At 36.9% G+C, this 15275-nt stretch overlaps 2 protein-coding genes across 2 annotated transcripts in view; both read right to left on the bottom strand.

Annotated features, from left to right (window-relative positions):
* Positions 1-4177, bottom strand: part of Shrm (shroom) — a 121018-nt gene extending 116841 nt beyond the window's left edge. The window contains exon 1 of the mRNA XM_072887209.1: positions 3701-4177. The gene's annotated coding sequence lies outside the window, so the exon portion shown is untranslated. The remainder of the gene's footprint in view (positions 1-3700) is intronic.
* Positions 4178-11827: 7650 nt separating this feature from the next.
* Positions 11828-14587, bottom strand: LOC140662882 (uncharacterized). Its single transcript, XM_072886575.1, has 7 exons — positions 14329-14587; positions 13944-14264; positions 13516-13632; positions 12960-13256; positions 12630-12838; positions 12060-12269; positions 11828-11993 (listed from the first exon to the last, which is right to left on the bottom strand). The coding sequence occupies exons 1-7, from the start codon at positions 14371-14373 to the stop codon at positions 11828-11830; spliced, it is 1365 nt and encodes a 454-aa protein (XP_072742676.1). The 5' UTR covers positions 14374-14587.
* Between the last annotated feature and the right edge of the window lie 688 nt (positions 14588-15275).

Genomic DNA, 15275 nt, shown 5'->3' with positions numbered 1-15275 from the left:
TATTGAATTTTATGAGTTCATATATAACTATATATAACTTTTTCATATATAATTTTTATGTATATATTTTCAAACTTATATTTTTATATTCTTAAATTATATACCTTTTTAGTTTCACATTACTTTTCAACTTAAAAATATATTTTACAAGATAATTTAAATATATAATATATTTTTTGATTATTAAATCGAATAAATGTCGCGTGCATCAAATCATTAGAAATTGATCAAGTCGGAATGAATCATAGCTAGAATAATAACTTTCTCACTTGAAACAGTCTATGTATAATCATCGGGATAGATAGATCACGTAATTCTACATAGACGACCTGGAAAGCAACTGCTGATCTTTGCGATAGAATTGGAACGTGTTCCAGTCCAACTAGATTTTCTGGCTAGTAATAATCGAAGAGAAGAGATGTAACTTGAAGAACTAGAAGCCTACATTTGCTAGATATCGGAGAATACTGTAAGTTTATAATTCAAGAGACCTACTGTCGAATCTTCTTGAGCAACACGTGTTACTTTCAAGGCAATAGTTTCACCTATGTCTCCCTTCCCTTCTTCTCTTTTCACACTACAAAATCTTTAAATGCTTTAAAACCATAAAGCCGACAACTACAGGTATATTCATTTAAAAGTTCGTCGAAATAGATATCCAAGATTCAATAAAGAAAAACCAAAGCTAAACCATAAATCCTGCCAAAATTGACGTTTTCCAAGAAGTATTTAAGCCGAAAACATATTTCTTTTGAAATAAATAAATTCCAGACTAATCAGGTATAAGGTATACAAAGGTACAAAAAAGACGATCATGTCGTAGACTTTTGTTTAAAATCTCTTTTGTTTCAAAATGTGTGACATAAATTTTGTAATAACCTTCTGTAACTAATTGTAAGTTATACTTTTACACAATTTAGTAAACAAATCCACGTGTATATATATCTCTAAAAAATTGGATTAAAAAACTCTATAAATAAATAAATAAAATAATTTATTTGTCAGAAGATACAAAAACTTATATGCAGCAACTTTCACTATAGTGCCTTGTTACGAGTTGAGTAATTTAATAATTTAATAATAGTATTTTAAACGTCACTTTTTTTGATAATCTCTTTGGCTATTTTTGATGTGTTGCCGTAATAGTTACTGTCCATTCGTAATTATTATAGGTAGCTACCTGCATTGATGGTCTCTTTGTACAAGCAAAATTCTCAAAAGTAGTTATGTTTCATTCATGAAAAGAACCTTCACACACAAATGTCTAAAGAAAACGAGCACATTCATAGCGAACTTTTGTTGTCCCTGATACCAGTCTCGCAACAATTTTTACGCATAGCATGGACAAATATATCGAAGCCAGTTGAACTATGGTATTTGACATTTCCGGTACTAACATCGGCACACACAAACTTTCATTGAAAATTGCGCAATTACTTTTCTAATCATCAATGATTGCGTGAACGCGAGTAACTCGCTAATACGTATATAAAGAAAGTGGCACTTTCATCCTTGTACTTATGCATAAATCATTTTTTTTTAAGTAGCTTATATATTTCGAATTATGTATGATCATACACCGCAACGAGTACTTGAAAGAAAACTTATTAACAATTCATCACTTTTTCTCTAAAGCAGAATTTTTTATTTCTCATTAGACGAGTAAACAGAATTTTTTATTTTTTATTAGACCAGTAATCAAATTTTAACTTTTTTCCACTCAGTGTGAAATTTAATAATATTTAATAGTACATGGATATTTTTTTCTCTTATATTAGTTATACGTTTATCAAATAAGTCGTGCAATTTACATTCACACGTTGCTGCTACATTTAACATCTCTAATCCGATACCGTTATCAGTATGCCGACTGAAAGATTAATTTAATTTTCTTTCGCACTAATTTATAAAAAAATGAGCAAGTAAATCTAAATCATAAAATTATTAAATTTTTATGTATTATTTTATGTATTTATTTTATAATTAATAATATAAAATAATCAATAATTCTTTTCTGTTGATAAAATTTGTAAGATATATTTTCACGTTTTAAATCTGTATAATATTAGCAATCCGATTCTATTTTTTATCATCATGAATTTAAAGATATTTCTCATCTTTTCTCTTTCTTTGAGTCTTTCAAAGGAAATGATGAAAAAATCTAGATAATGCAACTCCCACAACCTAAATTTTAGTTGAAGAAAACATACACATACTAACGCCTATTTTAGTTTTAAAATTAACATATAATGGTTAATATTTTTCTTATCCGATGGCACATTTATAAAGTTTAATCATTTATCTGCACGCGATTATATTCACACGTTCACGTTAAATATAATAAAATTGAAAAAATTAATCTTGTTACAATATATATTTATTCAAAGCTTTTAATAAATCCTATTTCGCTCCGATTCACGCGAGTGCGCGCCAACATCACGCTTGTCCGCCACGACGAAGAAACAATCTATGGATGCGCGTGCGGAAAAGGTCAAGGCTCGATACCAACCTTGGTATCGACCTGGTGTCAAGGTCATCGCGCGCTCAAACAACATCACAGGCGTGAATTATTAAAAAAAAAACCAACGCGACTCGCGGGAGAGTCTTGCGGGTCAACAACCTGTTCAGTACTGAATAGTGAGCCGATTATAACTGCGACTGTTCGTTGTGAGCGTGCGAGCATCTCTTCCCAAAAGAAAGTTTTGCCGAGGCCTTATAAACCAAACAATGGATCCAACCGGAAAATCGGTTCAACGTACCGGTCGACCGTACGCGAAAGATTCCTTAAGAATGTCGAGGTTTGCCGGTAATGGCGGATCACATCCAATGCATCGTATATACCTCATAGAGAGAACATGCGCTTCATACAGCGTTTCCTTATTATTCAATTTACGCCTTTGAATATTGTATATATTGAGAATTTTTGGAAATAGGTAATTTTGAAACTGTGCGTCATTTTGAAAGAAGAGCGAGAATGAGCAGAAAAGAAAAAAAAAAAAACTCGGAAGAATGGTCTAAAATTTGTTAAGCTAAAAGAAGAATGACTCGTTAAAATTCACACTGCTGTTTTCTTCTTGTGAAAAGAAGAAGGTTACAAAGACTGAATCCGTTACGTGGTTGTGGCAGGAAGTTTCCAGCTATTTCGGAATGTCAAGCGCACCGAATTTTAAGTATGATATTTAACTCACTCGGATGAGCATATAATATATTATATTAGACTACCCGCGAGTTGTTCTGACAATTTTTGCGCAAGCAACTCGTGGATTCGTTTTCACTGACAATGAGTTTAAATACATTTATAATGGCTACGATTCAAACGGCTGATATGGTTAGAAAATTCTTATATTCTTATGAAATATAGAATCACGATTTTAACATACGCAAAAGTAGAGAGTCAACTTAATGAATTGATAAATGAAACTTGAAACTGACCGCATATTCGTAATATTATGTAATGAAATGTCTTCAGCACGTGATATCAGTATATCGCGTTTTCGAAAAAAAAAAAAAAAAAAGAGGGAGAATTCATACTAATGGGCAGGTGTGAAGTGTGAATGCGCTTACGAATGAACTTCGTCAAAATATTGCTTAGGAAACCCTTACGAGTAAGGACGGCTGTCTTCACGCTGCCACCTGGCGCGAAGCGCAGGTGTCGGCGAGAGCGAAGCAAAGAAATATAGAAGCTGATATATACATATACCTATAGCTTTGCAGGTCTCCACCTGTTGATGCGCAAAGACGGCTGCAACTCCACTTGATCGTCGTTGCTATGCCGCTGATGCAGGGAAAGGCTTGTGTCTGTCGATCGCGAAGTCCCTGAGGAAAACTGTGAGAAACGATGAAATCAGCACATCCACTGTATACTAACACCACGTTAAAACACGATAGAGCGCTCTTTTCAGAGAGGAAAACGCTCTTTTTGAAATCACGTGCGAGAGAGCACGGTTTTCTCTCCCGCTACTTTTTCTTCGCGGTTGAATTCCAAAGTAGGTTCACCACAGTATTATCAACATAACACCATCGATCGGCACGTCATCAGTCTTACGGCGTATAAAGTTTTTAACATCTCGTAACGAGCACGACAGAGATACCGAAGTCATTTTCTATCGACAGATTCGAAACGAAAGACAGTACGCGCATTCTACTCCGTGCGAGTGCCGACGCACGACTGTTGCCGAAGTCGGCCGACAGCCGGTCCGAGCTGGGCGGCGAGAGCGGCAATGATCGAAGATCCGCGAGCGGAGCCGAGCGTGGCCGACTTGACTGGATGGAATGCGCGGCGGAAACCAGCCGGGATCAGAATCGGGATCGGACGCTCGACGGCTCGACGGCTCGACGCTCGGTGCTCCGCCGGTTCGAAGGCAATCCAAGGCAAACGACCGCGCGCACTACCCGCTCTTCATTCCTCCGTGCCATAGAGGCAGAGGCCTCTCCGCGACTGCTACAATCTATGTATGTCTATTATCCCTCTTCTCCGTTCGTTCGGTCCTCGAGACGTTCGCTCCTCGACCACGTTATCCTGCTCGTGCTTTGCGAGCAGGATACGCAAAGGCGTGCTAAATTCGCCGATTCAAGTCAATGCTTACTCGGACAGTGATTTCAAGGTCCTTCCGTCTACGATCCGGTGATTAGAAATTTAATTAACGAATGGATGCACGATGTGTCGGACTCTCGTGTCAAAATTTAATTAAAAAGAATTTCTTGACGATGACTAAGAATGATGATCAAACATGACGTAGTTTGTATACATATATAATATTATGATATGAAATTACATGTTATAAATGTGATCTCAAAAAAGAGAGAATGTTTATACTCATACATACATATTATAAAACATGACTCTGGCCTCTCACGTAAAAATAAAATAATTAATTTTTATATTTTAATTTTTTCAATATAAATTAATTTCAATCACGAAATCTATAGAAAAATATAAAACAAATATAGTGAATAATATTTATAGCTACACAGAAAAAAATATATTTTTATTTTGACAATATTTTTAGTTTTAAAATGAAAATCTTGAAATGAGATTATATTGGATTAACTATGAAAAATGTGCTTGAATAAAGATAGTTCAAGTTGATAAAAAAAATATATATATTCTTGTTTAAGAATAATTTTCTTAAATGGAGAGGAAAAAATGTTGGATAGAAAATAAAGCATGTTCAAATCGAATTATAGTATTGAAATGAGCTATAGTATTATTGAAATTTAAGATTTTCAAATTCTTCTAAGAAGATTATCAATTATTGCATATGTATATGTATATACGAAACAATGAATGCGTTCCCTAACAGCACACATGTTCAAAAGATGTTTATAAAAGATCCATAAGATATTAAAAAATATTTCAACATTCTACAGCTCTCTTATAAACATCTTTTGAATATATGTGCTATTAGGGGTTCATACAAGTATATATATTTTGATTTGACACTTACTTTTTCTGTGTAGACAATTTAATACATTTCAATGTATCTTTTGCTTTTAAATAATGATTTTCGTTAAATCACGAATACGAAATATTTTGCAATTAAAAAGTCAAACAACGTCATTCTTTTTAAAAATAAAATCGCGAATAATAATATCAACCAGATTTTTCAGAATAAATATATATATAGATAACTGTCATAGCAAAAATATATATAAATAAAATCCATCATTTGATTCATATGATCATAAACAAGCGTCTGTTGAGCTTTTTTGAATTATAAAAAAATACTATAGTAATCATGAAATATCTATGAAAAACTTTTATCTCTTTATTGCATTTTCTTAATTAGGTGTAAAACTTTTACTTATTTGTGCAAGTTGTCTAGACGTATCAAAGAGATTCTTTAAATATTTCAAGTTTATCGACATGTTATCCGCGCGAAGGAAAGTTATAACATTATCACTTAACGATAACAGATTATCGTTTCGGTAGAAATTTATGAATGCTTATCTACTACCATACAACCGGACACACGCATGTTCCTCTTCACAAAAATTATTCCGGGTTCGTATTCCGCAGGCACCCACGCAGGTATCGCGCCTCGTAAAGTCCTACTAAAATACCATATTGGTTTAAACTTATTACACGCTTACCAGTACTTACATAATTTCACATTTATGCGTAACTCTGAAAATGTGTCGCCGTGCAGGATAAGTGTCCACATATATACGCTGACCACTTGCGCAATCGTCCATAAGAGCATACAATGGTATTATTTACAATCCTGTATCGGGAATAATTCTCGCGAGGCGCATAAAGTATCGGTTAACGTGTGCCTCGACCTTTCCGGGTGGATGTAACATTGACAATAAAAATGCCGAAAAAAAGGGACAAAGAAGAAAGTAACAAGCATGGCGCAGCGTCCGGTGCGAATGTTCCGGCGCGAGAAGTCGCGACAATATCCCCGAGGAAATTCTCGGTCGTCGAGGCACTCAAGGCGCCCCGGCATCTTCTTGCTCTTGTTCGCGGCCAGTTCGAAAGAAACGAGATGTTGCCTCGTAAGTTAGATCGTACGGGCACGAATGCACATACCAGCATTGGTGTGCACCGTGAGCCGGATTGCGCCAACCAACGTCTTGCCAACCATCTGCCGGTTGTGGCCAAGGACGTCGAGTCCTTCGATGCTGTTGACCCGAAGAGAGGAAAGGTCGATTCAATTATCGGTACAATTAAAACATTCCCGAATGTTTGACTGAACACGCGATTTAGAATAGCATTTGATAAACATGTTCGGTTGAAAATGCGTCATCGACACGTCATTCTAAAATCGCTGTAAAAGAGGCTCTCAATAGTTGTATTTACTTACGTCAATGTCTCATGCGAGTTGTATAACGTGACGTATCTATAAATATTTTATTTATTTATGTGTATGCAAACATGTATTCACCGTAGCTATCGGCTTCGTTAATCGACCCAAATGTTACCCCATACGCTCCAATACGGTAACCGCAGTCTCTCGAACGCCGACGTGTTCCAATTAGAGGCTCAACGACGAAAGAAAACGACGAAGACGGTGACATGATTTTCTCGTTAATCACGATGATTACGCCATTTTCGTGCGCGCAATCAGTCCCGAAAGAAACCGTTGTGTCGCATAACTGGTTTAAGGAAGGGCAGATCATCCGACCTTATTCGTGAGCGCTTTCAACGGAATTTTTCGAGAAATTAGTTCCGTTCGAGATCGTTTATCTTGTGATTAAAATAATGGCGATAGATTTCCGCCAGCGGGGTCAGGAGAAATCGAAAGCAAAGTTCTCAAAAAATCGGAGACTATAAATTTATACACAATTTATTATTCAATGGATATTCTGTCAAATTTTTTTGGCGCCATCGAGAATAAATGCATTGTGAGTCCGTCAAAACTACAGACAAGACAGAAAAGAGAAGGGAGAAGAAATACGCGCAAATATACGGAGCACGTGTAGACCGAGCCACTGATTGCGAGAGACACGCAACAATCGCTGCAATTGACCGCGTAATAGAAACGCGTTATGCAGGCTGCGGCCGGTAGGATACTGGTCGACCTTGAGAGTGAACATGATTCTTGCGTTTTCCCTTTTACAGAAGGGTTCCGCGTTCGCGTAATTACCGCGTTACGCTCGACCTTTTGTAAAATTCGTGTGCTACAGAAAAGACGGACCGAGAGCGCTTCGCATCAACTGGCCAAGACAATCTGTCGACTTTTATCGATTCTGTGAAGCGAATCTAACACGAACGGTTCGTAAAACATGACTATACAGATTATAATCTATTAGAATTTGTTATACAATAGTTCAGCGAAGACATTAAATTGATTAAGAAATTTACGATCGTTCTCGTTGCAGTTTTGCATTCTTCTTCGTTTGCGATCGTGCACAGCCTGAATTAAAGACGTCACGCCGATTACTAAATATGACATTAGTCATTCACTAGCAAATCTCAAATTGTACACGCGAAGAATTACTACGAAATCGGCATTGCAGAAAAATTCGTTGATTTGATTCAATTCGAATCGAATAAAGAGCCGTGAGATCGATCGATAGACTTTGGGAACGAGAAAGGTTAAGACCAGCCGCGGGATCTCTCTATCGGGATTAGATAGCTCCAATTTTTATGGTAAACAGATGAAAGTCTATACCGTAGTTAGATCATACAACGGAATGTATTCAAAATGGATGCAAATGCATCCGATCTCTCGGAAAGTTATGCCGGGAGATTTCTCTTTGTTTTGCATAGTTTTGCTTTGGACCAACTATTCGATTTACGATGATACATTTGTTTGTTGTCAAAGATATTAAATTTTAACACGTGTTATGTTGATAAAGCAAATAAAATAGAGAAAGAGGGAAACGAAGAAAATAAAGAAACGAGACAATTTTACAATGTACGTGAGAAGAGAAATAAAGTGAATTAAAACCGAAAGAAACGAGAATTTATGTAATATTTCGTATGTCTATATCAAATCTGCTTTGCAGAAAAGTTATAGGATTTTGTGGAACGTAAAAATAGATGTGGAAATATATTAATAGTAGTAGTATATAATAATAGTAATACTAATAAAAATAAGAATAATAGAATAGCAAGAAAGTTTAACTCTTACAAAATGAATACTACATAAAAAGTACAAAGAAAAAAGAATTCTCGAAGAGAATAAGTTTGAAGCAAAGGACAATTTTTAGAACACGCAGGTAGAAAATCGTAAGATCTCGCAACATGAATTTTCTACCTGAAGGTAAGAATTGAATGGTATAGAATACAAAGCGAAAAAGTATATAGTAAATGTGAAAAAATGTCGCAGATCTCCGAAAAAAATCTCGCCATTTAATTAGTCCCGAATATATTGCAGTAGCATGAATGTACGAGTTCAACGTTAAACGTCGCGGAAACAGTTTAAATGGTTTGTCGAGTAATTAATATAAAACAATTGGCAACGAGTCTAAGCAACGCGATTAAACGGCCATCGAGCGACCGTATATTGGATTGCATGCGAGTACCACGACACATGTATTATCGAACACGCATAAATAATCATCAAATCGAAAAGCATTTGAGAAACCGGCCGGTGATTTATCGTGCCACGTATCGTGGCCTCCGTACATAATTTTCCGGTGAATTGTAGGGTAGCTTAATTGACACGTCACCTCTTCTCGTGGTCTACACAGAGCCATCCGTCTTACCTTCGATCCACGCGTCGGTCTTAAATCAATTCCGGGTACGGACAAATTACCAAAAGGGATTAATGGCTTCAACGCCGGCCCTAATTGGCCCCAAATCATGCGAAGCAGCCTCGCCTGATCGTTGCCTCACCCTTTCGATGCGAAATGGCGGGAGATACACCCTCGCTCGATTTTATCTTGTCGCCGAAGTCAATTCTACGCCTACGTGAAATTAATGAACATCCTTTTTCGACGGTTACTCGTGATCTTGGGATCTCGCATGCCCGCATACGAGAATATACATATACATATAGATAGACACATATATATATATATATATATATATATATATATATATATATATACACACGGATAACCTTTAGAATCTTTGTGAAATTATACCGTGCCTTGGTGGGTGGATGAATGAATGGGACTACCCACACGCTGACAATGAAACGCGTTTGCTAATCTAACGCTATTCCACTAACTCATCTGCGCCTGTAATAAGAATTACGAAACCTCGGTTCGTTTATGCGGATCTGCCTCGATGATTCAAAACTACAGTGCGAGGTATCAAGGGAATTCGAGAGAAACGGATTGAACGTAATAATCATTAAATATGGACATAATCGAATCTGTGTAAAAAGCAAGACATGACTCACAGTCGACGCTTGAAAAGAAAGATTTCTAAAAAACTCAGTCTATTAATCTACTCATTGTCAGTGATATAATAGAAGTCGTTAGTTTTTTTGTTAAAATTAAAAACTTTGCATCAATACCATGCGCTCCTTGTGCGCATGGTATTGATGCAAAGCTTTTAAAAACACACTTTAGTAAAAAATTTGAAAGAAAACGGACAATCGGCAACTAAAAATGATAAAGAGACAAAGAAAAATGTAAAACGTAAAGAAGTCTTTTGAGTCGAAACAATAAAATCTTCTGTCAATGAGCGAATTTATGATGGCTCCAGTGTCGCTATTCATTCTTGCAAGTACATAAACTAACAATAAGATCAGATTATGCAAATCATTATTTCATACCGATAGTTCAGGACGATTTATGTACCTAAAACAAAAGGTAGTGTACAATAAATAAAAAGATATGTGGGTAGATATTTTCTACGTGATGAGATTTTTACAAACCAAATTTAAAGGACGACAAAAATTAAACGGGTTTTTTACCCTCTCTCTCTCTTTTTCTCTTTCTCTATCTTTCTTCTCATACTGTTACAGTTTGGAAACATTAATACCAAAAACCTAATTGAATGAGAAATATTATATTCATATGAAAACCTATCGCGTTTCTGATAATTTTTAAAAATGTATTTGCAATTTTTTATAATATGACGACAAAGAAATAAATATAAGATAAATATAATTTTGACCAGAATAAAATATTACAATCGAAAATTCTACTAGTATAACAAATTTAATTAATATTGATTTATGTTATGGAAAAATATTTTTTTTCTTAATATACAAAACAGAAAAAACTGCGGACGAGACTTTTGCATACATGTAACTAGCAATGGAATAAAAAAAAAGATCAAATCGTTTGTTGGAAGAATTAATGTTCTCACGCATACTCAATTTATTCTGCCTTGCTTGGATTCATTCCATATGCATGGACAGTAAAGAGTACGTCGGACTTTACACGCATGCGTTCTCTCTAATGCAGTAATCGAGTTAAGAGCGAACTGACATCACGCCTGTGACGCGAGACAGGCTCGGTGAAAACCTGTATGCAGATTTATTTTTTTTTGCACGAATCCATAATTAATACATTTTAAACTAACATGCTTGTTTCTTCTGTATGTGAAAATGTGTGCCTTTACGACTGACAATATACGAATACATCGTCCACTAACACGCATCGATTGTATGATCAACGAATCGGTATAAAAACATTTGTAGGCGGATTGATACGACTGGATGAATTAATTTGATTTTGAAAGCTTCGATCGTCGAATGCGTCGTGTCCTCAAATATAAATCATTCAACTGAGAGCGTTACACACGTGCGTTGCATGGAGAAAAATTTTTCTTTAATTATATTCTGTGTCGGCCCTTGATTTCTGCGAGCAAACCTATCCTTTTAATTAATATACCGCTGAATATGCCGTAGCGCGCCATAATTATAAGCTTCATGAATAATGTGAAATCACGATTACGGAATGACGAGTTCGTCTTAAATCGCGATAACATAATTGTGATACGGTGTGAACAGTAATTTGCACGCAACAACGTAGGAAATTTGCAATTGTTTGGTCGAGTCGTACCATCACCATACGATATTTACTAGTATGATATTAAGCTGTCACACAGAAGGCGATAATACGAACGACTTATCGCACTCACGTGCAATGCCAAGTGCTTCGATACGGTGTACGTGGGCGTGTTTGTGATTTACACAAGTGCGGTTTATTTCTCATATAATACCCGCGCGTGGAATCAATCACTCGCCGATTAATCCGCGAGATTCGCTAATTATTGGACCAGCTGCGCCGTTCTTGGCTTGGTTATAAATCTTGTTTCGCAACAAGTATGAACGGACGGATCACAGATAAAAAAAAGGAGAAACATAGTACTTATTTGCGTCATGTCCGCAGGCGGCATATGTATTTTCGCGAAAAGCTATATAGCCAGTAAATAAATCCTCGTGCGAAAGAGACGTTACAGAATTTCTATCATTTGTTAGGAACGACCCGGTTTGCCTTGTGTTATCATCGGCATTGCCAATATCTTCCTCTTCTCTCCGTTTGCAGGGCCGTCCTGTTGAATCTCGCGCTTGATTATCTCAATGTCATTCCTTAAAGCGTCCAGCGACTTTATCGTCCTCTCCATCTCACGCAGTACCGGCCTGGGTCAATGAACCGTGAATGACATTGACCGAAATCGCTACGCACGAAACTAACTAAGATCTTACGGAACCATCAGCAACCCGCCTTCGAGCCTCTTCTCGGCATGAGCTTGTCGTAAATCTTTTAGAATTAAATGGAGCTTATTGACATCCTCTCGAACTCTGGCTGTCCGTTCGCGATACTCATCCAATTCGCGTTCTTCAAACTCGATGTCCTCCGCGAGGCATGTCTCCTTTTCCTTGTAGTGAGCGACTCCGTTAACCACTTCAGCGATTCTAATTTCGATTTGCCAACAAGTTCTATTAATAAAACCCTTGTTCCGATAGATGATTAGAAAGATATATCAGTAATAATTCATTCGTCGCCTTAAGTCAAAGATCTTTCATATTAAAGCTGTGACATTAGATATCTCTCTAGATAACTCTATCTAAACCAGTAATGCAATCTATAAAATATTTCCAGAGTAAAAATTAAAGCGCCAAACACGATCTTTATCGGTAGTTTCGAAATGACTAAAAGAAGGTTCAACGAACATGCAAAATTTTTTCAGAAGCCAAGTTTTAATGTAATATGATATAATTATAAAATATTTAAGTTGTATAAATAAAGGCAAAGTGTTGCGTGTTTTAACGTACTTGTTGCGTAATTTTTCTAATTCTCTGTCGCGTTCGTCCAATTTATCCTTATTATTTACATGAGAGATATATAAAACCTCGTAATCCATAGTAGTCATTCCTTCCCCGAGGGTTTCCAGATTTCGCAGCAGTGTTCTTACCTCGTCGAAACGATGCTGCAGAACGATATACTCGTAACAATTGCGGGCGAGAATCTCGCGTCGTGACATCTGGCAATGAAGAAGTCCTCATGTGAGTCGCGCAACTAACATGCACGCACAGTTACTTTAATTGGTATGCCGCATAATTGCTGTAATAGACAAGTGATGATTCACGGTCATTAAGTTACACCTGCCGACGGGTTATCTCGTTGACAGCCTTCTCCGTGATCTTTCGTCCGGTCTTCGCGTAAATGAGACCCGTCGCCACTTCTCTCTCGCGATCCAGAAGTTGGTCGAACACTCGTGTGTTCTCATCGCGCATCTTTCGCACTTTGTCCTCGTAACTCTGCATCTCGGCCGTCGTCCGTACTCTTTTCTCTATTATATCATCGAGCTGCTGTTTATACGTATATAATGTTTGGGTATAAATCTGTTCCATTTGCTCGGATTCCTTTGTCGTATCTGTGAATATCACTTTCTCTTGTGTCTGCATAAACGCATCGTAGCAAGAGATGTTCTTATTAAAAGCAGCGAATATCTCTATGTTGTACACGTACGCATATATTATCTTAATTGCAACGAGAATTGCGCGCGATCGGAAAAGAAAAAAAAATGAAATTTATAGCTAATTGCAATGTAAAGTAAAAATCGAATAATGTGTATATTATGTTTATAAAATGTTTTTTTTATCAGCCTTATATATCTAATTATGAGATATAAAGATTTAAATTATTAAAGTACTTAACCTTTTTCATGTGCTTGATAATCCACACTTCAAGAAGCCTGTTTTTCCTTCGTAGTTCTGTTTGCTCGACTAGAAATTCTTTCAATTTTCTAATCATTGTCTCGCGACTGGCAAAAATCTGTACTGGCAATCACATTAAATCTGAGTACGAACGTTGATCAGTATAATTAATTATATTCTTTTTAATCTACGCATCACTATCGTCATTATTTTTATGAAAAGACTTAGAATGCTTGGCAGAAGCATTTTATTATTACCATTTCAATCGATCACAATAACAACGTAACACAAATTGTGTACAATGCGGAAATACTTTCGGGCGGAGGAGAGTAATGAGAAGGGAGGCTTAAGTCTTTAGAATATTACGAAGGTCGTGAGGCACAGTAATTCCACGGGTAGAATGACGCAGAATGACAAGTTTATGCGAACCTCGACTGGTATCTCAGCGAGCACGTGATCGGGCTCTATCACTTCATGCACTTCCTCTTCGGGCTTTTCTGCCGCGGCAGAGATTGTCGCAATAGATTGTATATCCTTTTTCTCTTCTATTTCCTCATCTTCGAGTTCTCCGTGCCTTTCTTCCTCATCATCATATTCCTCCAGTTCCTCATCCAGAATAAAAGACTCATCCGCTTTGTCTACGTCCTTCTGCTTCTTCTCCTCCTCTTCTTCTTGAAATTCTTTCCTCAGTGCCAAATTCTCACGATTGTCACTTACGTCAGCATTCGTATCTAACCTTTCTTTATTGTTCTACAAGAAAAATCACACGTTATCGAATTCTTCGTGGTGTTCATAAGTTATCGCGGTTGGTTACCTCGTCGGCGACTCCGTCCACATCGTTCTCCATCATTTGCTCCATCACATCGAGACTTGGTTTAAATCGATAAATGTAAGCGGTCGCGCCCCGGGACGCGGAGCAGCGAATGCTATGGAGAAACGGGGCTGGATAACAGCTGCCAGACGATGAAAACAGTCGAACGAATTCACCGCGACCGGATCGACGCTTCTTCGCGAGGAGGCCCCGAGCCACATGCGGTCGACCTTGACGATCGGAGATGATCTTTTCTCTTATGTACGCGCGTCTCTCTAGTGCGTTGATTTAACTGCGCTCACGCAGGCGCTGCTGGGAGGAAAAGTTTCTCGCAGAACGTCGATTAAACTGCTGCGAGCTACCGGACACCGTCGGTGCGGATGCACGGTGCATCCTGCAGCGCGCAGGGTATGATTTCATCTCCCTGTGCTTTATTCTGCGCTGACCACTCTCGCCGCTGATGTATGAAAAGTTTATTTATAGGGGACTCATTCGATCATGCGAGAGCCGCACATAATGGCAGTAACATAGTGAGTTGAAACCCGAGTATCTTTCGTTCGGACGTTAAAGCGAAAGGAATTAACAACGGCATGTACGTAATTCATCAGGAATAGAAAAAAAATTGCAGCATAGCATGATCACGATTTTTTTCGGCCGATATAGGAAAGTGCGCTTTTCGTTTCATAATCGGTTTATAATATGATCGTAAAACATCGATTGAGTGTAAATATTTCTATTTTTAGACAGAATTATTTTAATATTTATATAAATATTATCACGTAAAAATATATATGTAATAAAAATTAACTATATACATATACATATAATTAAATAAATTAATGCGTGCTTCAATAGATACATGTACATTTTTAAATAGACATATCTATTTGAAAAATCAAATACATATTTATCAAACACACAGCACGAATAACTTTGTAGTTTAATATAAT

The sequence above is a fragment of the Anoplolepis gracilipes genome, chromosome 2 (assembly GCF_047496725.1).
Source record: "Anoplolepis gracilipes chromosome 2, ASM4749672v1, whole genome shotgun sequence".
NCBI lineage: Eukaryota > Metazoa > Arthropoda > Insecta > Hymenoptera > Formicidae > Anoplolepis > Anoplolepis gracilipes.
This window is presented reverse-complemented; position numbering and strand designations above follow the sequence as displayed.

Coding starts and splice junctions, on each gene's coding strand:
- LOC140662882 (XM_072886575.1), bottom strand. CDS start 14,373: ATGGAGCAAATGATGGAGAACGATGTGGACGGAGTCGCCGACGAG. Junction 14,265..14,328: donor TGGACGGAGTCGCCGACGAG/GTAACCAACCGC, acceptor TTTTTCTTGTAG/AACAATAAAGAAAGGTTAGA. Junction 12,839..12,959: donor ACGAGATAACCCGTCGGCAG/GTGTAACTTAAT, acceptor CTTCATTGCCAG/ATGTCACGACGCGAGATTCT.